The sequence below is a fragment of the Osmerus eperlanus genome, chromosome 8, assembly GCF_963692335.1.
Source record: "Osmerus eperlanus chromosome 8, fOsmEpe2.1, whole genome shotgun sequence".
Lineage (NCBI taxonomy): Eukaryota > Metazoa > Chordata > Actinopteri > Osmeriformes > Osmeridae > Osmerus > Osmerus eperlanus.
The window spans coordinates 8,500,840-8,527,430 of record NC_085025.1 but is presented as its reverse complement, the minus strand read 5'-3'; the positions used below and the strand labels follow the sequence as shown (position 1 = coordinate 8,527,430).

At 42.7% G+C, this 26,591-nt stretch overlaps 2 protein-coding genes across 7 annotated transcripts; one reads left to right on the top strand and one right to left on the bottom strand.

Annotated features, from left to right (window-relative positions):
* Positions 1 to 427: 427 nt before the first annotated feature.
* On the top strand, positions 428 to 15,972 carry ptk2bb (protein tyrosine kinase 2 beta, b). 3 transcript variants are annotated; one of them, XM_062467063.1, is made up of 31 exons: positions 428 to 564; positions 3,653 to 3,898; positions 4,590 to 4,768; positions 5,167 to 5,254; positions 5,678 to 5,757; positions 5,943 to 6,005; positions 6,125 to 6,179; positions 6,353 to 6,493; positions 6,660 to 6,734; positions 6,959 to 7,060; positions 7,189 to 7,306; positions 7,681 to 7,717; positions 7,921 to 7,952; positions 10,640 to 10,684; positions 10,798 to 10,895; positions 11,262 to 11,343; positions 11,594 to 11,694; positions 11,854 to 11,969; positions 12,118 to 12,218; positions 12,333 to 12,422; positions 12,535 to 12,739; positions 12,894 to 13,011; positions 13,141 to 13,197; positions 13,317 to 13,439; positions 13,562 to 13,708; positions 13,939 to 13,974; positions 14,300 to 14,324; positions 14,479 to 14,513; positions 14,601 to 14,735; positions 14,953 to 15,033; positions 15,326 to 15,972. In XM_062467063.1, exons 2-31 carry the CDS (start codon positions 3,689 to 3,691, stop codon positions 15,545 to 15,547), a joined length of 2,997 nt encoding a protein of 998 aa, XP_062323047.1. In that variant the 5' UTR covers positions 428 to 564; positions 3,653 to 3,688; the 3' UTR covers positions 15,548 to 15,972. The 3 variants fall into 3 exon arrangements, with proteins under 3 accessions (XP_062323047.1, XP_062323048.1, XP_062323046.1); XM_062467064.1 differs by lacking the exon at positions 428 to 564 and adding an exon at positions 685 to 704; XM_062467062.1 differs by lacking the exon at positions 428 to 564 and adding an exon at positions 2,438 to 2,581.
* A 245-nt stretch (positions 15,973 to 16,217) lies between these two features.
* On the bottom strand, positions 16,218 to 24,877 carry chrna2b (cholinergic receptor, nicotinic, alpha 2b (neuronal)). 4 transcript variants are annotated; one of them, XM_062467065.1, is made up of 6 exons: positions 24,066 to 24,877; positions 20,933 to 21,084; positions 19,901 to 19,945; positions 19,435 to 19,544; positions 17,267 to 18,461; positions 16,219 to 16,971 (listed from the first exon to the last, which is right to left on the bottom strand). In XM_062467065.1, exons 1-6 carry the CDS (start codon positions 24,337 to 24,339, stop codon positions 16,846 to 16,848), a joined length of 1,902 nt encoding a protein of 633 aa, XP_062323049.1. In that variant the 5' UTR covers positions 24,340 to 24,877; the 3' UTR covers positions 16,219 to 16,845. The 4 variants fall into 4 exon arrangements, with proteins under 4 accessions (XP_062323052.1, XP_062323049.1, XP_062323051.1 ...); XM_062467067.1 differs by having other exon boundaries at positions 19,901 to 20,027; positions 24,075 to 24,877; XM_062467066.1 differs by having other exon boundaries at positions 16,221 to 16,971; positions 24,075 to 24,877.
* Positions 24,878 to 26,591: the final 1,714 nt, after the last annotated feature.

The window sequence follows — 26,591 nt, the reverse complement described above, 5'->3', positions numbered from 1 at the left end:
TTCCTGACTGCATTGCTTATCTCAAGCTCGCCGCTGGCACTGGCCTTGTGGAGGACCTGTGATGGACTTGTGATGTGATGTCCAGTAGGCCTGTCTAGTCCAGCCACACCGTAAACCTCTTGGGTGTTTCATCGTCATCATAACAATAATCAGTTGTATCTAATTTGTTTAATACAATTGCAGATTTTTTTAAAATTAGTTTAACATTATCTAGAGTCATACAGGCTACTGCCCATGTTTGACCTAAAGCACTTGGTATTTGAGGTTAATTTAGTCTCAAATAAACATAATGGACCGTTTTGTCTAATTTCTTACTGGAAGCAATGCTATGTGTTACATGGAGTTGCAGTGAGCGTACCCTGGCCTGAGCACTGTAACCGCGTAATAAGGAAATAGACATGCTACCTGTGTCTACACCACACGCACGCTTAAGGACAAGGAGTGGCTTATCAAATACTTGCTTTGCACCTTCGAGTAAAACAACGGTCAGGCCTTTTAAACGAGTAAGACCATAAGGAATACACTTTCGTTCACATATTCGTGGAGGAAAGGCCCTCCTTTAAGGTATGGCCACACCATTTGTTTGTGAAATGTTAGAAATGTTAGAGAAACATTTGCAGAAATAAACATCACGAATGTTAACAACTTTATGTGAGTCGCCCATGGTCAAAGAGGTTGCGGCCGGGACGGATGCAGCTGGGAAGGTAGCCTATAAGGAGTTCTTTCGTATAGCCTACGTTTACTTTTATGGTTGACAACAGTATGGGTTTTCAGAGTTTTCAAATACACGTAGCCTATGTACAGGCTACTCTTGCAAACTTCCTGCGAAATTAACGTGGTAGCAGTAGTTTAAGAATTGTAATTTGTTTTTTGTTTTCTGGAATGTACAGGGTTGGCCTACAGGTAGCATACCTGAGCTGCGTCAATTATTGTGATCATATTTGACCTGGAATAATGTTTGATTTTGCATTGTGCGAAGTAGCTTTTGAGTGCCGTAGTTAGAGGCTTCTTCACTATCAAAGCAAGTCTGTGCAGGTGGAATTGTTAGGTCACATTCCAAAGACAAGGGTATGGCATTGCATGCAATACTTGCTTCCAGCAAAACTCAAAACGCAACACTCTCACCCCCACATTTCTCAGAAAAAGATAGATGTTCTTACCATAATACAAGGGGTGGATAGAAAAGGGAAGTTGAAATATATTTATTTTCATCTGTTATCACACCTCTTTTCATGCTCACCGATTGCCATAGTCTTAACACAGTCAGTCTAAGGTGAATTGTTCTCACCCTAGAGAGATGTGGGAGCTATCAAACAAGCTTATAAGCTACCTACAATGAAGGTAGCCTAAGGAATGTTTAGTAGTTAGACGTTTATTTGAAAACGTCATAAGCGTAGACATTGTAATAATAACAACAGACAAGCTGGTACAAAAAGGAGAGGTTGCATAATCAGACAGGCTTTGTTGTACAGGCTGTCACTGGCGACACCACTCCGCTCTCAGATCCTACTCAGACCCAAGATAAGAAATCTACAAAGTGGAACCGTTGCCATAACAACTCCAATGTCAGCATGACGGGCATGTCAGATGCACAAGCATGTAACCTGTAAAGTTCATTATGAAAGGTTTGGGGTCGTGAATGCAGTCAGAAGAAAGAAAGATATCACCAACAACTATCTTAACTCACTGAGCTGAATCGTTGGTTAAGAATCAAAGTGGCCTAAAACAGTTCATGCATTTTGCGTTTTGTGATGGAGTCGATGTTTGACGGTCACTTTCTTCACAGAAACATAGTCTACTACACAATTTTTGTGTCTTGAGTTATTTTAGAGAACATTTCTGACAATCATGCTATACATAGGCCAAAAAGAACAAATGATGGTCATCTCCAGCCATGGTTTACATTTTCAGATGTAGCCAGGAATACCTTACTTCTTCATGCTCTCACTCAGTTCCTCCTGGCCAATCAGACTCCCCCCTTCCCCCATCTCCCCGTCTTTCCCTTGTATCTGTGCACATAGTGCTCAGGTCCTGGTGTTTGCTTGCAAAAGATGATAGCCCCAGAGGTCAAGTCTCACACACTTGTAATGGGGCCTGGACACAGGGTTGAGATGTTACCCTACTCAATGATTTGAAATATGGTGGAAAATAAACTGTATACCCTTTTGCATGAAATTGCAAAGACATGTACAAGAAACAAGTAGCAATATTTAAAGTAACATGTTTTAACTCCCAGTTTCTCTGTAGGTAGAAGACAATAATCTTATGAAGTTTGTTTCAACATAGATGTTTATAAAAATGGAATTCTGGAATGTGTGTTACATAATCATCTTTGAGGAGACATACTTGCATTTTTAAACACACACACACGGCCACGCACACACACACACTCACAAACACATACACACACAGGGTGAGGAATTCACAGCCTCAGGCTAGCAACAGTACCATCAGGAAGCCTGAGAATATAGCAGACTTTGACACAAAGCTCTCCTCAGACAAACCAGTCCCATTACCAAGGGCTATGTTCATATGAGGAACCTGCCATGTCACTCATACAACTTACACAAGACATTTTGAGGTTTGTTACTTTATTGAATGTGCCATGTTTTGTGACCTGCATGTTTGACAGGTAAAGTACTTTAGCTTTGTCTTCTTAGACATGTTATTCACGAGTCATGATCTTGGCTTTTTCTTGAGATAATGAGAAGGTGCTGAAGTTTCATGTCGTGTTTTGCGACATGATGTGTGAAGTGTATGTCACATTCAGACTCTGTCAGGGCACATTTTAGACTGTTACAGTAAGTTTGTTAGGAAGGTGAGGAAGATTGAGAAGCACTAGGCTGAGCAAACATGGGTTTGGCTCAGAATGCCAGTTTTCTTCACTACTAAATACAGTGTGGACAAAACAGGCTGAGGTAAACCATGTAATGAAGTTTTGTTTCTGGTTTCATTGTGCAGTGTCAACGTGTAGTTCTGTAATTGTTGTTGCTGTCACTGGTAAGTTTCATGTCACTTATGGCCTAAGTGGAAATTGTGTACAACAGCTAGTTCAATGACTTGGCAATTTATTGTTTATTGAAATTGAGTCTGTTTGCATGAAGAAATACAGAGGCTGTGTCTCTCAAGATTTCAGTCCCATCATTTAAAAAAGCTTTGACACATTGTTGTCTTGTGACTCCTACACAGGCCTTTACATGTACTCTGAGACAGGAATGTAATCTGTATATCTGTGAATCGACTGCACTGTGAGTAATATACCAACACACTGGATCAGGGGGATATGAAGTGTTTTCTTGCAACAGCACATACAACACAGCAACATCTAAAAACAGGAATGACTGCAGTTCATCAGTAATTAACATTACCTCAAGTTATGGCATCACAACAAACCATTCGTCGTTAGTCAGTTTTTTCTGATGATCAATACAGAAAAGTTGCCAAAGTTTTCCCAGACATCCACTGTAAAATGAGCAGTGATACATGGATGTGGTATGGCACATAGAGGAGGGGGTCTTGCTAAATTGACGGATTGCCCACTGCTTCATACTACACTACCTCCTTTGAAGTCAGATACAAATCAGAGCGTCAAACTCTGGGCATCATGAGATTCTCAACAATGTATACAACAGCATGTCCTCCTCTTCTTCAGGAATGATGTGGGTATGATGCTGTTCTCCCTGCCTTGATGATGTACGAGGTCATGTCAGGAGACACCAGAACACTGTCCTGGAAGGTACCCAGCCCAGGCCACAACAGGCCAGAACCTAGCCCAGAGGACGCAGCCATCGCTGGGAATGGAGGGCCAGTCAAGATCCTTAAAGTCTGCTTCACCACAAGCAGCAACCTGGGCAAGAACTTTAAACTGGTCAAGTGTGACAGCTCCTGGCAGATTAGGGTGAGGGGCAGATATTGTTCTTAATCATCTATATGATGGTGTACTGATTTGTCTCTATATTTCTCTCACTATCTCTCTCTCTCATTCTGTTCTCTTTTTGTCCGTATCTTTCTCTTTTTGCTCCTTTCTATCTCGTCTGTCTCATCTGGGCTGAAGACTCAGATCTGTTTCTTCTATGTTTGGGGGTTTGGTGGTACTTTTATCTCTATCTTTAGTCCTATTACATTTGAGCTGTGTACTTGAAAGAGTTTGGAATGTGCTGATGTTTTGAGTTGTGTGCATTAGTGCAAACCAATCATAGCTTCCCAGATAGCACCCTAAGGGTTTTCTGTTTAGAATATGCTCACAGCTCACATCTCTCATTAGTCCCCCGAACTCTGTAACATGAATCAATCTTCTGAGGCATTGGATGACAGATTATCTTGTAAGGTTTTGGGGAACCTAGTCTAATTCCTCAGTTTGCTGTTGTCATTCTGATCAGGGTTATTAATCTAGTTTGTGACTCCTGTAATAACTCATGTTTGTGACTCCTGTAATTTGTTACAGTAACTGACAAACAAGACAAAATCCACTTTGGAAACCAAAAAGCATGATTTCAAAAGAGTTACAATATTATGAATACATACCAAATGAAACGAAACATAACTAAACCTCAACTAAAGACCCCTGTCTCTCTTGTCCTTTCCACTAGGCTATTATCCAGTCTATTCTGAACAGCGGTCGACTGGGGCCCAACATCCAGTACAAGAACTGCTATGGCCTCCTGCTGAAGCACCTGAAGTCCGAGGAGCTGCACTGGCTCCACCCTGATCTGACCGTGGCCGAGGTGGAGCAACGCTATGAAAGTCACCATGTTGAGGCAGAGTGGAGGTGAGAGAGACGGACAGGGAGGGAGGAGGGAAGGGGGTGAGAGGGAGGGAAGTGGGTGGAGGTGAGGGAGGAGAGAGAGGGGGACTAGGTGAGAGGGAGAAGGGAGGGAGGCAGGAGGCAGACTGCAAGTGAGAGAGATGGAGGTAAGAAAGCAGGAAGATGAGGGGGTTGTTTATTATCATGTTTATGATTACACCTTCTGTTAAAGTGGATACTTGTGAGCACTTGTCATGTACTTCTCTTTCCTGGAATACTGTCCATGGTTATGTTGAAGTCTGGAAGGCTTCCAAGAAACATCCGAATTTTGAGAATCCAAATGCTGTACTTCCACAAGTACAGAAATAGAAAATGACATGACTGCTGTTTGTGTTTCACCTGTCTCCCTCTCTGTGCTCTAGGTATGACCTGCGAGTGCGCTACATCCCAGATAATTTCCTGGAGAAGTTTAAAGAGGACAGGACCACTTTGCTCTACTTCTATCAACAGGTGAGCAAAATTCTAGACAATGACTCTCCAAGGCTGCTTCTAGAGAGCCATCCTCTTGTTGGTTTACACTCCAACCCTGTTCCTGGAGAGCTACCCTCCTGTATGTTTATATTCCTACCCTGTTCCTGGAGAGCTACCCTCCTGTATGTTTATATTCCTACCCTGTTCCTAGAGAGCAACATTTCTGTTGGTTCTCTCTCCAACACTATATTACCAGGTAGTCATCCAGCTAATTATTGGAATCGGGTGTGTTTAGGATTGAAGAGAGTACCTAATCTATGGGAGCTCTCCAGAAACAGGGTTTAGGAGCATTGTACACAGTGACAAACAAAACTGAGAAATAAATCTGCAGAAAACAGCTGACATTAGATAACAATCAATATTATTAAATACATTCTCGCTGTTGTCTGTGTGTTCTTTCAGGTGCGTAGTGATTACATGCAGTACCATGCCAGTAAAGTGAGTGATGGGATGGCTCTGCAGCTAGGCTGTCTGGAGATCAGGTGAGGAACTGCTTTCTTTCTGCATACATTTCCCCCCGGCCTGGTCGTTGTGTCAACAGATAGGACACACACATACACACAGAAACGGGACCACGTTTGAATTCCCTCACATTTTTCAAACAACAAATGTTGTTAGTCTTAATGTTGGTCTGTGTTCATGCCGTCTTTTCACTCGATCCTCTCAGGAGGTTTTATAAAGACATGAATGCGAAAGGTCTTGAAAAGAAGTCCAACTTTGAGCTGCTGGAGTAAGTTTTGTTTATTTTCAACTTAACTCAACTGAACTCAACTTTAATGGTCATATTTTGTTTTTGTTTGGTTTTGAAACATAAGAGAGTCTCTTAATGTGTTCTTTGTGACCTTGCAGGAAGGAGGTGGGGCTGGACCTCTTTTTTCCTAAAGGGCTGATAGATAGCATGAAGGTAACCCTGAATCTCTGTGTTTAACCTGTGCGCAGACTTTAGTTGGTCAAACACACTGCACAAAGTAGGCTAAATGATTTCAACAAATCCCTCAATGCGAGAGCTGACTTGATCCAGCTCCAAGGTGTCCAGAAGCTCTGGTGTCTGACTGGTGTTGATGCTCCTCCTGGCAGCCCAGAGCGCTGAGGAGGCTCATCCAGCAGACGTTCCAGCAGTATGCCACGCTGAAGGAGGAGGACTGCATGATCAAGTTCTTTGAAACCTTGATCCAATTTGTCAACGTCGACGAGGAGGTCTTTCCCTGTGAGCTAGTGGTGAGCTTTGCTTTTGCCTCTTTTCTGGCATCCAGAACGACCAGAGCAAACTCTAGCATGTTTTACTTCCACATGTATATGATACTTCAAAATGTCTGATACTGATACTACTATGGATAACAATCTCTGTTCATGCGCTTATCATATATTTGATATTGTTTCACAGCAAGGCTGGAGTCTGTCTGTGGAGCTGGTGATCAGAGCCAAGGGAATTCGCCAGCGCACCCAGAAAGATTCAGCAGTAAGTCTGTCTGGCTCCCCTCTGTGGACACATACCACCTCATACCACAGTGCTACGAGTTCAAAATCCTAACCTTTCTCTCAATATTTTTGCATTGTCAATAGCAAAAACGTGTCTTGATGAAATAACTATTGACTCCATTGTCTCATAACAGTGAAATGAATGCAAGTTTGTAATGAAACCTATGGTAATAACCTTATGCCTATTATTGATTTTCTCTTCAGCCTGTGTGTATTGCTGACTTTAAACAAATCAAAAACATCAAACACTTACCTCAGACTGATGGCAAAGCCCTCATCACCTTGGACATAGAGGGAGCCAGACAAGTAAGAACTGGAGCTTCCATCTGCCCTCTATATTCTACATTCTAAATTCTTATCCCGGTGCACTGACATGGTTACATAATCTATCCCAGGTAGCATACAAATGGTGTATTTGTTTTTTGTTCCATTAGTCCCTGTCCATCAACGTGGCCACTTTTGCCATGGCTGAGAACATGGTGGACCTCATTGACGCATACTGCCGCTTGGAAAGCGGCAAGGATGACACGTTCATCTCCAGAACAAACAAAGGTAGGAGGTTTTTGGCTGATGGGCTGCATCTCAGTCTGTAAAGATGCTTTATTTCCTGGTCTCCTTGTCATTGCCTTCTCATGTCTATGTATCTACTGCTCTCCTTAAACTACATATCCTCATTGATGCTGATAACAGAAGGAACAGAAGAAGAAGAACAGGAACCATAAAGTCTGTGTGTTAACCAGACTTAACACACAGACATGTGCTTCATGTTTTGGCTACTCGCAATGTTTTGTGGCTATCTCGTTGTTATGATCAGTGACCTATGCACTTTGTAAAGCTCTCTCTTGGAAGTCGCTTTGGATAAAAGCGTCTGCTAAATGAATAAATGTAAATGTAATGTAACCAGACATCTGCTTTGTCATCCATAGATACCCAAAGAAGTTCTCTACCTGCAATTCCAACTACGTAAGCTAATTAGCTCTGCTTCTTTTTTCAAGTGTAACTCAAGTTTAGCATCTACTTGTTTTTAGGACATTTACGTAGCTGTGAGCTATGTAGATCTCTTGTCTCTCACTTCCTCTCTCTCCCATATCCTTTTATCCTGTCTCTTTTCCTCCCCCGTTCTCCCCCTCCCACAACTCCCCCCCCTCCCCCCCTCGTTGGAGCAGAAAGGACACAGAGAACTTCAGATACAGTATGGGTGAGTCAGCTTTTCCTTTTGAATACAAAAATCGGTAACACTTTATAATAAGTCAACGCTTTTTGGCATTTACAAAGTGTTAACTAATAGTTAGTTAATCCTTTATAAAACATTTTGAAACACTAACAATACATTATTAAATAGTTAATAAGCTTATTATTAAACACTATGTTGATCATTAATAAACACTGTAAAAAATTATGCATTTTATTCATAATACAATTCATAAGGTGTTTGATAACTGCATTATCATACTTTATACACGGCTTGTTAATATAGTTGCAAACCAGTAGTTTAAAAGGTGTTAATAGTACATGAGCTGGTATAGAAAGCATTAGCAAATGGTGAACAAACCATTTACATTACCTTTATAAAGCATGAGTAAATAACTAACAACATATTTACTTATGTTTTTAATTAATGTATGCCAAGTCGAATACAGGATGTACACTATGCTTTGCAGATATCTTAACAACTATTTTATAAAGACTTACTAATGATGCAACTTCTGATTAGTAATGCAAGTTATAAAGCATTTACTAACTGTTAGTTAAGGCTTTTGCGTGACCTAATCTAAAGTGTGAACTATTTATGCCTTATTAAGCATTTATAGAAAGACTATAGGCCTATAGATGTTGTGTTTTTGTTTTTTAGAAGAAATAGCTGTTAATTTATTTACCTGGGTAATAAAATAGTATTTTATTTCCATTAAGAAGCAATACAGTAGAATTGGTATAAAAGTTAAGGTTACCCGAAGCTGTATTTTATTTTACAAAAATGGCTGTAATAAACTGCAAATGTTTAACTAACTACTCCTCGACAGGTCTGCAAACGCCTTTGAAAGCAGAGATTTGTTAAAACGTTTGTTAACCGAGATCGTAGGTCGAGGTTTACAAACAAATCGTTTTAACAAATTGAGGCGACAAAGCGTTTGCTGACCTGTCGAAGAGTAAACATTTGGTTTCTTATATACTACAACAATACGTGGGAAGATCCCAAATCAAACACGGAGAATCTGGAGCAGACGCCATCTTGTCAGAGCAATCAGCTGCACTTGTACTGGTGACGTCACTACATCTCCAAGGCAACATATCAACAACTCTTTTGAGAACGTCTTCTGAACCAATAAGAACAGGATATTGGTTCAATTGCAACAACAGTACGAGCGTTCTGATTGGCTAATGGGTAGTCATGCCAGCCGCGTATTAAGTCTATATATATCTATGCGCGTATTGACCTCATCTGCGGTCTGATACGTATTCTTATTGCCCTCCGCTGATGTCATCTTCAAAATGAGCGAGATCGAGGAGTTTTACTATCCAGATGACAATGAAGACATCAACAGCGACGAGGAAATTCTTAACTTTCTAAAAGAGCAGAAAAGTGTGAACACAGAGAGATAAACGACAAGCGCTAGGCAGATTGCTAGGTTTGGTTGCTCAGATTTCAGATTGGTTGCTAACACTAGGTGCTAACACCTGAAACACACCGTGAGAAGACGAGTAGAGCTGAACAAAACTACATGTTTTAAATGAAAAGAGCTAAAAATGCCATATAATAAACAACTTACTAACCTCGACCGTTCAGTCATGCCGGGAAATATCAAACTGAGGTTTTAACGTATCGACCGCTGTCACTCTCGGCTAGTAGAGGTAAGTAGTTAGTAAGACACATGCCTGTCATTACTTCAATAAAATAGTAATTTTGTGTATCACATTGTGTTGTGTCTGTTTCCTTTTGAGAAACGTATGTTCAGCCTTTGTGAATGTGAGGTTCGAGAATGGACAACAATACCTTAATAAATAACTTATAAATGTTTAATAAGGCAGAGATAGTTCACACTTTAGATTAGGTCACGCAAAAGCCTTAACTAACAGTTAGTAAATGCTTTATAACTTGCATTACTAATCACAAGTTGCATCATTAGTAAGTGTTTATAAAATAGTTGTTAGGATACCTTTGTGAATGTGAGGTTTGAGAATGGACAAGAATACCTTAATACATAACACAAAAGCCTTAACTAACAGTTAGTAAATGCTTTATAACTTGCATTACTAATCACAAGTTGCATTATTAGTAAGTGTTTATAAAATAGTTGTTAAGACATCTGCTAAGTATTAGTGTACATCATGTATTCGACTTGGCGTACATTAATTAAAGACATAAGTTAATATGTTGTTAGTTATTTACTCATGCTTTGTAAAGGTAATATAAATGGTTTGTTCACCATTTGCTAATGCTTTCTATACCAGCTCATGTACCATTAACAGATTATAAACTACTGGTTTGCAACTATATTAACAAGCTGTCTATAAAGTATGGTAATGCAGTTATCAAACACCTTATGAATTGTATTATGAATCAAATCCATAATGTTTAACAGTGTTTATTAATGATTAACATAGCATTTAATAATAAGCTTATTAACTATTTAATAATGTATTGTTAATGTTTCAAAATGTTTTATAAAGGGTTAACTACCTATTAGTTAACACTTTGTAAATGCCAAAAAGCGTTGACTTATTATAAAGTGTTACCCAAAAATCTAAAAATACATAAATACTACTACATCAGTGCATCATCAAAAACATAATTGGTGTTAGACACAGTAAGGTCAACTTCGCTTCAATGACACAGTTGTATCTTCCATAACTGAATGCACATTTTTTTTAATATTTTTTTTATAGGATCGGATATTTATTGTGAGATTATGGAGGAGAAGCCAAGGGCTGGTGAGTGGAGTCTTACTTTCTACTGGGGTTTGAAAATACATGTTTTTCAGTCTCAGTAAGTGATGAACGTTTTGTGAGGCCTAATTATGAAAATAGATCCTGCTTGTGTTCAGTGGTGAAGTACGGGATTGAAAGACAGAACATAGTCCTCGGACGAATTCTTGGCTCTGGGTTTTTCGGAGAGGTCTACGATGGCGTTTACAAAAAGCAGGCAAGGAAGTATCCTTCTCGGATTATCTTACAGTAAAGATGCAGACATGGTAAAGCTTTGCAGGTGACATCTGTTGTGTTGTCTTTTGTGAATATATTTTTTGCCTGCTTATGCTTTCCGCGGATGCTTTTAAAATTTCTAATGAGTTCTATGTCTATGTCTATGTTTAAAAGCATCCAATGAATATGGTTCTTATTATTAGAGTAGCACGGAGGGGATTGCACTGTTACAGCAGTAGAAGTGACACTAACGTTATTGACGCTATTATTAGTAGTAGTATTGTTCTATATTACATTACATTATTATTTTAATTCTACAATATTATGATAGTTTTTCATGATGTTGACTTGTGTGTCCCTGAACCAGAGCGGAGACAGGGTCAGTGTGGCTGTGAAGACCTGTAAAGACTGTTCTCCTGACGTCATGGAGAAATTCATGAGTGAAGCAGGTGCTGACACCATATAACACAACTGAACATTTGGAATAATCAATATTAATTCTCTCATAGAATGTCTTGTATGATAGAATCATACAACCTTCTACATTTTGTGTTATTACATATATTCAGCTCTGAATAGTGTAAATCCAATAATGCCTAACCTATCAGTCTTTAGTCTTCACTAGCACGATGGAAGACGATTTCTCTCTGAGGTTGTGACTGTTTACCGGATCTTTGATTCTATTTACTCGTGCGCCAGTGATCATGAAGAACTTGGACCACCCCAACATCGTCAAGCTCATTGGAATCATAGAAGAAGACCCAGTGTGGATCGTCATGGAGCTCTACCAACATGGAGAGGTGGGTGACTGACAGGGGGTTCTAAGGGAGGAAGATACTTGCAGGTTCTCTAGGGACATCCCAGTTTGCCCTGGTTGCACTAGTATGCATTTACATTACAGTAATAGAAATGGAAATATTAGCAGTTAATTGTCTGTCTGCTATGTTTGTTGCCACCAGCTGGGGAACTACCTGGCCCAGAACCAGAAGAATCTGACCAACGTGACCCTGGTCCTGTACTGTCTCCAGATCTGTAAAGCCCTGGTCTACCTGGGGGGGGTGAACATGGTGCACAGGTAGGACCGAACCTTCAACCCTACAAAAAACAACAAAAAAGAATGATCATTTAGAAATGAATGACAAAGTACATGGAGATGTCATAAATTCCTGCGTCTGGTGGCTCATTGTTTTTAATTTGTATGTATGTGTATTGTTTTGTGACAGAGACATTGCGGTGCGCAACATTCTCGTGGCCGCTCCAGACTGTGTGAAGCTCGGTGACTTCGGGCTCTCCAGATACATAGAGCAAGAGGAGTACTACAAAGGTAAACGTTGATAATTACGTTGCACCATCCATGGAGCAAAGTGCACTGGAAGATTCTGTTGTATAGATGCATAGATGACTAGAAATGACTTTTTACCCGGTGTCATTCTCACAGCTTCAGTAACGAGACTGCCGATCAAATGGATGGCTCCTGAATCAATAAACTTCAGACGTTTCACATCGGCTAGCGATGTCTGGATGTTTGGTAAGCGTGGAGCAGTCAGCTGTAGGCTAACCTGACAAGATGAACCTTGACACGACTGAGGATGCAGTGAATAGGATTCATGTTTTCTCTTGTTTTCTCGTCCCTCCCACAGCGGTGTGCCTGTGGGAGATCATAAGCCGTGGGCAGCAGCCGTTCTTCTGGCTGGAGAACAGGGATGTGATCAACCAGCTGGAACAGGGCATCAGGCTTCCCAAACCAGAGGAGTGCCCCCCCGCCCTCTACTCACTCATGACCCGCTGCTGGTCCTACGACCCCCAGGAACGACCCACCTTCACTGAGCTGGTGGTCAAGATCAGGTACTGACCACACACTGGTTGTTTGTTGATTCATTGGTTGGTTGCTTACTTGATATACCCGTATAGCTATGATTTGCTTGAGATAAATCGCCTAAAATTTTCTTTGTGTGGGTGACCATGATGCTGTATATGATTTGTGTGTGAAATATTCCAGTGACGTGCATAAGATGGAGAAGGAGGAGGAGGTGGAGAGACAGAGAGACAGAGCCAGAGGCGCACGCAATACCAGGCTCTTTGAACCCAAGTTCACCATCAGTGAACCTCCTCCTAAGGTAGCCACATGCTTCTGTCTCTTTATCAAAAACACACCAGTCTACAGTACTGAGGATAGTGAGGGTAATCTTTTACATGATGCATGTATACATCATTGTTTCAATATGTATGTGTGTGTGTCCCCTCAGCCTTCGAGGATGCCAGGACGCTTTGGGAAGCAAGCCAGCTTTGGCCTGCACATTGAGGTACAGAACCTCCTGTCCTTACTGTCCCTGCCCCACTGCACTCTCTCTCTTTCTTGTTGGTCAGCATGTTCATGTATGTGTGTGTATGTTTGTGTGTTGTGTGTGTGTGTGTTGGCCAGCTGAACGAGGCGTTGTGTGCCAGCTCTCCAGACCTGGCCAGCCCATGTGACTACCAGTCTCCTCTGGACTCCACGGACAGCTTGATGGTCCCTAAGTTGTCTCCCCGACGACGTAGTATGGGGGTATGCATACGCATACACATGCATACATTTATATAGTACACTGTATATAATATACAGTACAAACAGGCAACACTGTGTGCTTCACCTAATATAACTTCATGTGTGGTGTGTGTGTCCTTCAGGAGAGGGACTTCATTGCGGTGCCCACCAAGGAGGATGCCCAGCGCCTGTGGCAGAGTGATAGAGACCTCCTGCAGAGCACCCTCCTCCAGCAGAAAAAGGACATGAAGGAGGACAACAAGTGGCTGGAGAAGGAGGAGAAACTATTGGTGGGTAACACACTGTTGGCCCTCAACACTGCTCTCTCTCTCTTTCTCTTTCCCATGGCACTCTCTCGCTCCAACTGCGCTCCCTGCCCCACTCAACCCCCCACTGTTCTCTCTCTGTCTCTGTCTCTCTCTCTCTCTCTCTGTCTCTCCATGCTATGTTGTTCTTGGTCAGCCTAGGAAGGGGTGTTTAAGAAGGAGGTCAGTTTGTGAACCTGCCTTTTTCTTTTCAGGATCCCATGGGCTCCAATATAGTGAACAGTCCAGAGGTAGGTTCTGTCTGTCTGTCTGTCCATGTCTCTATCCCTCTGTCTGTCTGTCGGTCTGTCTTTTTGTCCATGTCTTTATCCCTCTGTCGGTCTGTCTTTCTGTCCATGTCTTTATCCCTCTGTCTGTCTGTCTGTCGGTCTGTCTTTCTGTCCATGTCTTTATCCCTCTGTCTGTCTGTCGGTCTTTCTGTCCATGTCTCTATCCCTCTGTCTGTCGGTCGGTCTGTCCATGTGTCTGTGTCTGTATAGTGTGTCGCTCCACTTGTTACACATAGGTTATCTGTGTTTGAATCATTATAATCACTTTTGGTTTCTTTGTTCCTAGTTGCCAGTGCCGGAGAATGTTCATGGTGAGTGTTCTCCAGAGTTTACATCATGACATTTGTTTACACAGCATTATAACAGGGCTCATATACTGAACCAATAGAACATCCTGAGCCTCTGTGTTAGTGAAAGTCTCCCTCTCTGTCCTTCACTATGTCGCTCCTGTCTGAACTCTCACAGCTCCTCCGGAGAAGCCTGCTCGCCTTACCGCTCAGGTAAGCACAAACACCCACACTTTCTGGATCCGCTGATCGTCAGTTCGATCCCAGGGTCTCTCTATACCGCTCCCCTCTCTCCCTCAGGCGGCCCCCACAGCTGAACTGGACCGCTCTGAGGACAAGGTGTATCATTCAGTCATGGAGCTGGTCAAGGTAGTAGTGCAGCTGAAGAATGACATTGGCACTCTACAGCCTGAGAACTACATCTCTGTTGTGAAGGTACAGGCTGGACTCTGCTGTGGGGTGGGATTAGAGAACTGTCTCTTTATGTGTTGTATTGTTGGAACATGTCAGGGCTGGGTTATAAGGTACTAATGATACTGTGAAGGTAATGTCTGAGTTCTTGATAAGAAAGCTAATTAGAATTCAGGTAATTTTCCTTTAGCAGTGTCATGTGGTGACATGCTAGAAGTAACTGTCTTTTCTTGCATTTCAGTCTGTAGGACTTACCCTACGGGATTTGATTCGCAATGTGGATGAGATTCTACCCACCTTACATGATTCCATCAAAACTGAGGTACAGTTTTCCTCCTCTATGAAGAAACTAGAAAGTGTTTTCATCGTTACTTTGCATTGTAAAAAAAGCTGCAATAAAGATGCTCTTTTACAGAAATGTTAGAAGTTACTGATGTAGGGTGATAAATAAATAAGCCTGTCATCTAACCCTTCCCCATTCCCTTCCTCAACTCTCCTTATCCTTCCCTCCCCTTTCCCACCTCCCATCCTCCCCACCTCCCTCTCCTCCCTCCTCCCCACCTCCCTCTCCTCCCAACCTCCCTCCTCCCCACCCCCCGTCCCACCCTCTTTAGATTGAAGGCACTCAGAAGCTCCTGAACCACGACATGGCGCAGGTCATCAGTAAGATGCGCCTGGCGCAGCAGAACGCCATCACCTCTCTGAAGGAGGAGTGTAAGAAGCAGCTGCTGTCTGCCGCACACACGCTGGCCATGGACGGCAAGAACATGCTGGACGCCGTCGACCAGGCTAGGGTCAGGGCCAACCTGGCCAAGCCCAAACCCGAGGCCTCCTAATGGACTTGACCGGGGTCTGGTCTCTTGAGGGGTCTTGGATGTATAGTGCGGCCGCAGGGGACATGTTGTAGTTGGTGTGACGTGTGACTCATTAACTAGTCCTGCAAAGGTGTTTCTGTCAGACCAAAGTTGTGAATGAGATTGTTGGAGGAGGACAGGAGGGTCTCTCCAAAATGTTTGGTTGCCAAAGATGCTAATGTTGACCAAAACAATACTTTTTTTTCACTTGGAGTCTTTAAACATTTGTTGTTTTATAAAACGGGGGGTTGTAAAGTGGTATAAAGCTAAATTGTTAAATAATAAATGTACTAAATAGTTGGAGTGGATAGCCTTCTACTCTACTACTAAGTTCTTATGACAACTTTTTTTTTGTGCCATGACTTTGTTGAGACTGTTGAAAGAAAATAAATGAGATAAAAAATGCATCTTATGTATACTATTTAGGTCGGTTAAGGGGGAATTCTATGGGCGTATGTGAAGCCCACTGTGACATGCTTGCGTGTAAAAAGGGCTATACAAATAAATGTTGATTTGATTTTGATTTGATACTATGAGATATAATATTATGTCCAAATATTATTAAATATTTTATGTTCCTCTCAAAGTATATGTTTTGTCAATAATGTCAAAAACCTTTATTCCTGATCATTTGGCATATATTAAAATGAATGAAACCAAAAACATTAAATGTTTAATATGATGATATCACAGAAGCCTTGCTCAGCCACTTAACCAGTCGGGTCTCATTCATAGTATTGACTACATTTCTGATCTTACTCAAAGGCTGTGTTTGTTGAACACTAGAATGTATCCTATCATTTTAGCTACACTCAAGTGTGCATGTGTAAGTGCATTCAGGGCTATCAGACAAGGAAGATGGACCAATTTGTGACCCTTGTGGAACAGATACTTTCACTTCTTTTAACCAATCCCTCCTATAGCCAAAAATGCTTCTGAATGTAGTTCTCTTTATAATTATATTTATTGTACTACATGACACGTCATTCAAAAAATATGCTTGGTATTGTTTGGCAGCAGTATCAGGGGAAAAGAGAGCAGGAGGAAGCGTCTATGTCCTTTAGAAAAGCTGTTGTCCATCAAGCATTCAGAGTTCCCACCTGCTCTCCCCTTCAGTCCCTACATGCTCCCTAACCCTCTGAAGATGAAAAACAGAAATGACGAACCCCAGATGTCCTCCCCCGGAGGTCAGCTGCTTCCCTCTTCAGAGTTGAAGCAGCCCGGCACTCTTGGGCAGCACCAGTCATTTTGCTGCTTGCTGAGATCGCACACAGGGTTGGCTATATCATGCCGGCCAGCCAGGGGGGCAGGAACAGGCCGATGGTTCCCAGCAGACACACGATGATAAACATCCACAGGAAGATGCGGTCTATCACCATGGCAACATACTTCCAGTCCTCCTTCACCTGGGGAGGAGAAAGGGCACAAGAGGAATGAGGAGAGAGAAAACGTGAAGGATTGCCCGATACCGGGAGGATGCAGTGTGATACATGAGGTTTTTGCTTTGTCTTATAAAGAAAGGGCCATCTCATCTCTCTCCTGATAGGTCTAGTTTATTGTCTGTCCAGTGAGGGTCCCTCCTCAGAACGTAACTCAAAAGCAGTGGTGTAGTCTGATATTATCTAGTGGTCACTGTTAATCAACCAACCAAGCCACTTGAAATAAAAGCCCCTGCCAAATGGATAAAAGTATAACACTCACACTGAAGTCAGCGTCCTCTGCTCTCAGGTGGTCGGCGATGTAGTGGACCCCCTCCAGCGCCCGCAGCACACTGGGAGAGAGAGGGAACGCCACATCCGAAACCATCTTATCCACCTTGGTCGCCCGCCGGACCACATTCCCCCTGCCACCTCCTCCAACCGCCACCTTCCTATTGGCCACTCCGCCGCCTCCGACCCCTCCTGCTTCCGGACGGCCCTGAGGCGCGGCGTGTTTGGGCTGCGGCGGGGGGGTGGAGCCAGGGGGCCTGGGCGACGGCGGGCGGAAGGAGAAGTAAGAGGACAGCGTCCCCAGCTCCAGGTCCTCGTAGCGAGGCCTCTGGGGCTCGCCCGCCATGTCGCCGTCCTGCAACCAGCTGGCCGAGGTGCTCAGACAGGGGCCCGCATGCCTGTGCGTGGCGAGGCTCCGGCCCTGCTGCCTGGCCACCGTCTCCCCCTGCTGGAGGAGCAGCAACCTGCGGCGCCGGCCGTCCGGCGCCGGCCTCCTCATGAAGAGCCAGCGAGGGATGAGGTCCAGGAACACGGTGTGGACCCAAGACGGCATCTGGTGTGTGCTCGGAGAGCGGTGGTGCACGTTGAGGACGAAGACGGTGATGACGATGCTGAGGGTGACGAAGATCATGGTGAAGAGGAGGTACTCCCCGATGAGGGGGATGACCAGCGAGGTGGACGGGATGATCTCGGTGATGAGGAGGAGGAACACGGTGAGGGAGAGGAGGACGGAGATGCACAGCGTGATCTTCTCCCCACAGTCGGAGGGTAGGTAGAAGACCAGCACAGTGAGGCAGGAGATGAGAAGGCAGGGGATGATGAGGTTGATGGTGTAGAACAGAGGCAGTCTCCTGATGATGAAGAAGTAGGTGATGTCCGGGTAGATCTCGTGGCAGCAGTCGTACTTCTTGGTGTTGTACCTTCCCACGGCGTTGATGATGGCCCACTCGCCACTCTCCCAGTAGTTATTGAGGTCCACCGTGTCCTCGATCTTCTCCAGGTCAATCTTAGCCTTGTCGTAGGTCCATGAACCGAACTTCATCTTGCAGTTTTGCTGGTCGAAAGGGAAGAAGGTGACGTCGATGGAGCAGGAGGACTTGTAGATGGCCGGTGGAACCCAGAGGACTCTGCCGTTATAGAAGAGATGAGCCTTAGTCATGTGGGTCACTGCAAACTCACCATCGGCACTATAAGGGAAGCACAACATTCGGTTAGCTGGGAAACAATGTCATATGGCCAACTTTCAATATAACCACACTTGGTTATATTGAAAAAAAATTGTGTCTCTCATGTCACTACACACAATTACTGAGCCAAACGTAAAATTGTGTAGGGCTGTATCCTATTTTCTCCTCCACTAAATTAATCCTAAATGGATCATAAAACAGCACGCTGTTCATCTTGCCTAAAACTCAACAGTTAGTCAAGTGAACATAAACCTGGGTGTGAAATACCACCAACCAATCAGAGAAGAGTTATTATCTTCCACAGCAATCTCCCCGGGACATCTTCTCTAGGGCCGATTTAATTTACCTCCTCTGGGAAGCACCCTGCAAATCCTCATTCCTCAGCTGAATGCTGATAATACAGTAGCTGCAGCCTGAGACATGATGTGTTTTATCATCTCATCTTTCGTTCACACCGTTTTCATTTCAGTCACTGATAATCATTATACAAGCCTGATGATGTGGAACTCCATCATTAAATACTCTGTCTTTTTCCGGGAAGGAATAATTTATTCATGGGAAGAAGTTGCCAATGACTGGCTTACATGGTAATCAACTGTAGGAGATTGGATTAGTGGTTTCAGTGATTAAGACTAAATCAGCAGATTGTTAACAGCCTCGTGCCTCCTTTTGTTTTAAGACAGAAGTAGCCTTTTCCCTCAAAGCAAGTTGAGTTTACTTTGGTCAGCTGTGTTATCGTAACAAGATGCTGCAGCTCAGAGCCATCGTCCAGTACTGCCACTAGCCACTAGAGAGAGGTATTGCCAAACTTCTCATTACATTCAGGCAACACTGTTGGGGACCTACTACAGGACACTGACATGTCTTACTACACTGACAACGATTCGATTTTTCCTCTCCAGTCAGGTTGAGATTCAACAGAAGTTGTGAAAACCTGTCAAATTCTTTAAAACAAATGGTTATTGTTGCTTACTTGTTGTAGAGAACAATGTCAGGAACCCAGATGAGTTCAGACGGAACTCTAATAGACGTCACATTGTCATAATCTGAGGGCCTCCAGCGAAGCTTGTAGTCATTCCACTCCTGAAGAAAATCAAATACAAGTTCCTCAGTGTACAATATATTTCTTGTGATGTCAGAAAGTGCTTCACAGATTTCCTCAGGTGTCTTTCCTGTGATCCAGCCTAAACCTAGAGAACTCAAGGAGAACTGTCCTTTCATAAGCACTGAGGAGAGGAAAGAATTAGGCCGAGACATTCTGTTCTGGAATGATAAGTACGATTTTAAAAGGGCATCCTGCCCTTTGTCTTTGAATCTTCTCTCATCCTGTGGTTATTCTGTATAGCCTCCGGACCCTTTTCTCTACGGACACATCAAAGGCCCACACTGGGTAATGCTAGAGTTAGAGAACACTTAAAAGTATCTGCTTCTTTGCTTACCTGTTTCAGCCAGACATTGGTTGTCATCATCTGGTTTTTCTCATCCTGCAGAGGAGGGAAAGAGTGGAAGGAACAGAGAGAAAGGGGAAAGAGAGACAGGCAGAGAGAGGGAGACAGGGAGCGATACCTGAGCAACATCAACAAGTGTTAACAAGATGGGGAAAGAAAGATGAAAGAAGTTTGTAGACAAAAAAGCTGAGTCAGTCTGAATACTGGGTTCAGTCCAGGCAGATCTGCTGAGGTCTTTAGGAAGGTCAAGGCTGTCCCACACATAGCCTGCATCGTATTTCACTTTAATAAACTGATGAACAGCAATGTTCGCTGAAGAAAAGCATGCTCTCTTACAGGGTCAAAGGTTGCATGATCCTTTAAATTCTTTTAAGGTTGTTATTTGGCTGGTCCATATAGAAAGGGTTGTTTACAGTGTGCAGTAGTGTGCAGTACTAATCACAGAAATGTATGATCTAGTGTAGAAATGTATGAACTACTGTATGTGTATAATAAACCACTCCAGCAGTGGGTACCATGGAAAATCTGAAAAAAAAAAAAGAAAACTAAACTATGACCTTCCACCCAACGTTATTGATTGATCATTCTTTAAACTGATCAATTCAGTTCACGGGTGACTTGAACATCCTTCACAGCTGCTGGCTCCAGTTTTTAATAACTGAAAGGATGTGCAGAACAGTGTGTGGATGTGTAGCTCCTCTGGATAACAGTGGAGCATATTAGCAATAAGTGTGGATAAACCTCTACAGTTTAAATTGTTCAGTGCCTGCTAGGTACATTTTACATATGCCTCATCCAGGCACTTATGATCTTGTCATGTTTAGTGAAATACAATTGAAATATTAAAAAATATGGACATGAAATGTTTTCATTTGAATCTATTCATATAATTTCAATTGAAATGGTTAATATGGTGTACATAACCACTTGTTTTAAGATTTACTTTTCCAATCCAGTAAGTGCTAATGTGTCACATAATCAGAAAATATGTTTCTTTGTGAGGAGAGCAGGCGCTCTGCTTACCACATCAATCAGTTGTGCGATGGAGAGGCCAAACTTGACGATGACCACGTCAGAGATGTTTGGCACAGGCCTGGACCACTTGTTGTAACGGACAAAGAGCTTCTTGAAAAGCTCATCCTCAGCATGGGAGTGAGTCTTCTCATGGCAGAAGACTGTAGGGGCCAGAAAAGACAAAGGAGTCCGTTTGTCATAAAGAACCGTGTTGATGTCTGTACCCCCAGATGAACAGTAGGTGAATGTATGGACTAATGGGCATGTGAATGCTACAATGTGACAACTCTTTGTAATGCAGTCACTTATGTTTGCCATTGGCACCATTTGTATTTTGGTAAGATGTGAGCTTCTAGAGGTCTTGTTTGGTCATGTTTTCTGATGTGAATTCAGCAGGCATGCGTGATCAGACACTGATTGATCCTATACACCAGGGGTTGGAATGATGAAGAAGGAAATGGACCAAATGGAAAATAAATTCTTTCCAAAAAAAGATGGTTGACATGATAATAACAGACATGGGAACAGAACCGGGAGCACGTACAGTAGCAGGAAAGGAAGGAAGTAGAATTGGAGGAAATAGAATAAAAACAAGTAGAATATACTGTAAGTGGGAGGAGGTCGAACACAATGAAGTGGAATTGACAAAGTACAGTAGGAGGAAGTAGAATGGCAGTAAGTGGAAGCAGCAGACTCCCTGTGCATATAAAGAACATGTGATAGGTGACCGTAGAGTTGTTAGTATGGATGTGTGATGTGTCTCCTACTTTGGGGGAGAGGCTTAATCTAATTGACTCTGAGTTGGGAGTCTAGACAGACTCCAGGACAAGCTGACACTCTGATCTCATTATCGTCACGCTGAATGAATAGAGCGTTCCAGACAGGAAGTCCCTCTCCTGAGGATTACCGTTGAGTCCTTCATCAATGTAATCAATTACACACATCATTACTTACAGCTGCTAACTGGAGGTGAGATAATCCACCAGAGTTAAGGATGCTGGGTAAAACTCCGACTGCAACACGTCTATTGTTACAGCTGCCAGCTGTCAGTCGGTGACGCCTCAAACATGTTGCCATTAACCCTGACACCATAGTTATACACACAAGTGGGGGGTGACAAATCAGATCTCAAAAATTCAGTCACACTCATAGCTGAGTGTATGTGATCTTCTCAGAGAACTCAAGACTTCAAAGGTCTGGGTATGATTATGAAAATCTTGTGGAGACTGATGATAATCTTATGGATTTATAGATAATCTGGATAAACTGAATCCATGGACATTTCCATACTGATACTGATATGGTAATATCGATGGCAGACATTGCCTTGACCACTGCTTTACTTAAAGCAATGCAACAGAGATACAATGCCATATTCTGCAACTTCACTGAGGGGCCGTTTGGGCTTCCCAGACTTAAGCACCAAATATCTGAGGTGCAATTGGATGGTGTAAAAGTGTCGCACAGCACTACCTAATGGGGTGTGCAATGGGTAAGGGTCCTGAAACGACGCCTCTGATTGGCTGCATCTGGCTGGCTACACACCCTCAGGACCGCACCATTACCGAGTGGTGAGACACGGATTTGAGGGCCATCTCTGCAAGCCTTTATCACCTCTAAAGTAAACCTGCAGCCCTGTGGAGGAGGGCATGGGACAGGGACATCATAAATGACATGAAAGGGAAAATGATTGAGGGTCCTTGATGAGGCACAGAAAAATCTGCATGGACAGCCTAAGTCTTCTTCTACATGGCCCCTCTATTTGGGGCCCATCTTTGTATTGCTTACATTACAGGTGGATCATTATGTTTGACACCACAGTAAACTTCCATGGAGATTAAAACACAATTTATAAAAGTTATTTGAAACTGACAATATATGTCCTTGGAAAAATACTTATATTTAAATGGAACCACTATAATGGAGGAGAAAACATCAGGTGAAGGGTTTGGTTTATTTGGTGAGTAGAACGTTTGGCCTGTTTTAACATGTTACACATTAAGAAAAGACTGGTCCTAATGATTAGAAGAAAAATAAATCTAATTATCACTGGAAACATTACAATTGATTATTTTGCACTACGTGTACAGAACTGTCGTAAAGTACATCTCGGTCGTTTTCTGCACGTGCTCTCCACCGGCCACGTCAAGCGCGCACAATTATGTGCGCGCTTGACGCTCGGCGGTGACTGCGCATCTGCTCGTCCGTCTGGGAAGGCGCAGAAGACAAGGGCAGATGCGAGGCTTGACAGAAACCCCTCCAGCGTCTCAGATCAAAGCCCTCTTTCACTGAAGATCCAAAACGAGATGACACCTCAGTGCCAGGCTTGAATCTTGGACACTACCCAAGCTGCTTGGCAAAGCGATTGTGCCTCGGGCGGAAAAGCTGCCCAGGAGTGTAGCCCTGCCCGAGTCAGCAACTTTTCGGGCCAAACATGCTCCTGTCAGAATTCGACTGTCGAAATCCATCCAAAAAATTCATACGACAACCAAGTTGTCAATTGCAGCGTTCTAACAGATCGTGGATACTTTCCGTTATTGTCTTATCAAACAATAGGGATGAAGGCAGAGCTCACTGTCCGCCTCTATAAGATCCACATGCGTGTGTGGGCTGGGGAGCGGCAAACACACACCTGTAGCATATGCGCAGGGAGGACACTAGCCTACTGTAAATGAAATCTAATTCAACATAATTTGTAGGCCTTTAGCCATTTTTGCAAGCAAAAGGCTTCACAGTTGCCCACGGATCAGCACCGATGAGCAACCGAAACCCTCAGATAAGAGTTAATTGATAAATAGTTAAAGCAGTCAATTATAGAGAATGTGAGCTTAAGTTCTGCATTGATGCAGTAGTCAAACACAAGGATCAGCATAGAGGTCCACCAGACAGGTATGTCGATTTTACTTCAGACACTATGGATTTCGGCATACAGCAGTGCATGAGTATAGGCTAATTATGATAGTAGGCTAATGACAGGTGGTTGAAAGTGGGAAATCCCCATATGATAATAAACTATTCAGCCTAAAGGCTAAGTTTGTAACGTAAAGTAGTTCAGCAAAATGGTAATTGTTTCATTTTGTTCAAACCTACCTTGATGACGGAAGGTAAGTTTAAGCCAAAAGAAAACGTAAACCGAACTTACTTGACTCACATAAGAAGAAGCACCAGACAATGGTTGTCCTCACTGAAAACAGGTGGTTGATTCCGCGTTCCATATTGTTCCAGGCAAAACAGCAAAAAAGTATATTATTTGAGGGCATTGGGTCGTCCACTTGAAAGGTTATCTTGAAACCGTGACGGGTGAAAATATTGCGGTCGCTTTGAACGCTTTGAATGTAGTCTCTTGTGTCATCATCTTCGCAGAAAAGGCATGAGGACAGTTTGACACAACCAGATTTGATATTCTCTCTGATCATGGGCGGGGGAGTGTGACGTTCTTTGACTGCATGCCCGCTGGCTTTAGTGACTACTAAATTGCATAATTGACGGAATAGATTTGAATTTAAAAGGTATCGGTATAGATCACAAACTTAACTTCGAAACACTGTTCGATGAGTAGCTTTTGTATCCAAATTCGATCGTCAGAGACCTACAGAGTTATCCTCTTTGGAGGGGTTGAATCAGAAACGCGCTTACATGATCCGCAATGAATATGCATCTGAATTTAGATTCTGATGCTTCATAGACTGAGAAGTGTACTCACACATTTTAAAGTTTAAATGTCACAATAACGGAATCCACAGTTGATTATATTACCAACATTTATCCATCGCGCGCTTTAGTTACGCACGGTTGTAACTTTTACGCATCCTTTTTACAACCTTCATTCTGGCATCCGCTCACTCGCCGACAACGTTTAATTGACCCAAAAGTGTAATTTCGTTAGATTTTAAGTAGTTTCAGTTGTCTTTTTTTCCAAAACGACCTGCTCAAAACCATCCTCCCTGATTTAAAAAAAAGATAAACAGAATGTTTCGCGACCAGTCCTCCCTCCTTCTCTGACTGTCAGCGCAGCCCACTTTGCGGTCATTCCTCTGCCCATTGGATGGGGACGATAAAGGAGGGACTTACACGAAACTGACGTCCCTCAACAAATTAGGCTGACAAATATATTAGTATTTCATTAGCCTAAAGCGTGTTCTACTGTACAAGGTAGGGTATCTACCTCGTTCCCACAGGGTTAAAAATCTGAAAGTTGATATCATTAAATGATTACTGCCATGGTTTTGATTAAATTAATGTCTGATTATTTAGTTCGAGACTGGCAGAATTAGAAATGGCCTATTTTATGCATTTTACTTAATCAAAGATACTTCATCAATAGTTCAATCAGCATAACATGTTAGTGGGATTTTCTTCATTAAAAGGGAATCTCACCAGTAAGGCAATTTTCGGCTGTTACTATCAAGTGCAGCTAGAGAGAAGAACAGGTGAAAACATTTCTTCCGTTATTCTTTGGCAAAAAAAAGTCTCTAGTAACAGTTTCACCATTTCGAAATAGTACCACACTTGAAATTTAGTTATTTGTTTTGCCATGCATTTTTATTTACTACCTTTAAAAACACTATACTTGCCAGTTGATATAGGATACTTCATATTCAAACAAGACAGAAAATGTAGATACATTTATCAACTTATCACAACAGTCTAAACCCTTTGTCATATTGAGTGTACAGGCCTGTACTAAATATGCACTTTAGGTGAAAATCGAATCTTGTTCCATTCAGTGATGTTATGCCAACACCACGCCCACTGATGAAGAAGCGGAACTAAAAGATATCCTCAAGTTGATACTCATACACTGGGTTTCCTTGCATGAATCAAGTTGCCAGGAGTCACATGTCCCCCACCCCTGTAGTGATAAGAAAGAGATAAGTCATTATCCTGTGTTGACCTTTCAGGGGGTCAAAGAAGAAAGTCTTGCAGAACCCGTCTTCTCTCGAGCACCACCGTTTACTCAGAGCTTCTCTCAAGCTTCCCTTATGTAACCTTAACTAAATGGGGGTCAGATGGCTGAGCGGTTAGGGAATCGGACTACAGATCAGAAGGCTGCCGGTTCGATTCCTGGCCGTGCAATATGATGTTGTGTCCCTGGACTAGGCACTTCACCCTACTTGCCTTGTCCCTGTACGTAAGTCTCTCTGAATAAGAGCGTCTGCAAATAACTAAATGTAAATAAAGTAACCCATCTGAACAAAGTCTTGTTACACCTTGAGAGGCCCCACATTCCCCCTGCACCCTCTGGCCCCAATAACCTTTCTTTGCTCTATAAAAGGGAAATCTTCTCCAAAAAAGCAGCCCCAGAGCTTTCTCCCAGCCTCCAGTCTTGCCCTTGAACCAGGACAGTCAGACCCAGACACGTTCAGCTCTTTGTTTGGCAGACACACGAGTTCCATGCTATTGCAATTTTGATAGCTAACAACACAACAGAATACAACATGCAACATGCTGTTTCGTTCAGACAAACCAACACAGTTATAATGTATACATGTTATTTGATCTTTCCAGGAATAAAACATTGATAGAAAGTGTGTTTTGAAATACACTCTTACTTTTAATATATGCTGAACAGAATGAGCTACTCTGTTGTATTGCACTGAAATAGAAAAACATAGCTTGCGTTTGTTTACAACAATAGCTTTTCCTCACACATGGGTAGCCACTGTAG

Excerpts from the sequence above, each read along its gene's own strand:
- ptk2bb (XM_062467063.1), top strand. The coding sequence starts at position 3,689 with ATGATGTACGAGGTCATGTCAGGAGACACCAGAACACTGTCCTGGAAG. Across the intron at positions 3,899-4,589 it reads ACAGCTCCTGGCAGATTAGG|GCTATTATCCAGTCTATTCT; the intron begins GTGAGGGGCAGA and ends CCTTTCCACTAG. Across the intron at positions 7,061-7,188 it reads ACATAGAGGGAGCCAGACAA|TCCCTGTCCATCAACGTGGC; the intron begins GTAAGAACTGGA and ends TTGTTCCATTAG.
- chrna2b (XM_062467065.1), bottom strand. The coding sequence starts at position 24,339 with ATGATCAGAGAGAATATCAAATCTGGTTGTGTCAAACTGTCCTCATGC. Across the intron at positions 19,545-19,900 it reads CCAATGTCTGGCTGAAACAG|GAGTGGAATGACTACAAGCT; the intron begins GTAAGCAAAGAA and ends GATTTTCTTCAG. Across the intron at positions 18,462-19,434 it reads GACATTGTTCTCTACAACAA|TGCCGATGGTGAGTTTGCAG; the intron begins GTAAGCAACAAT and ends CTTCCCTTATAG.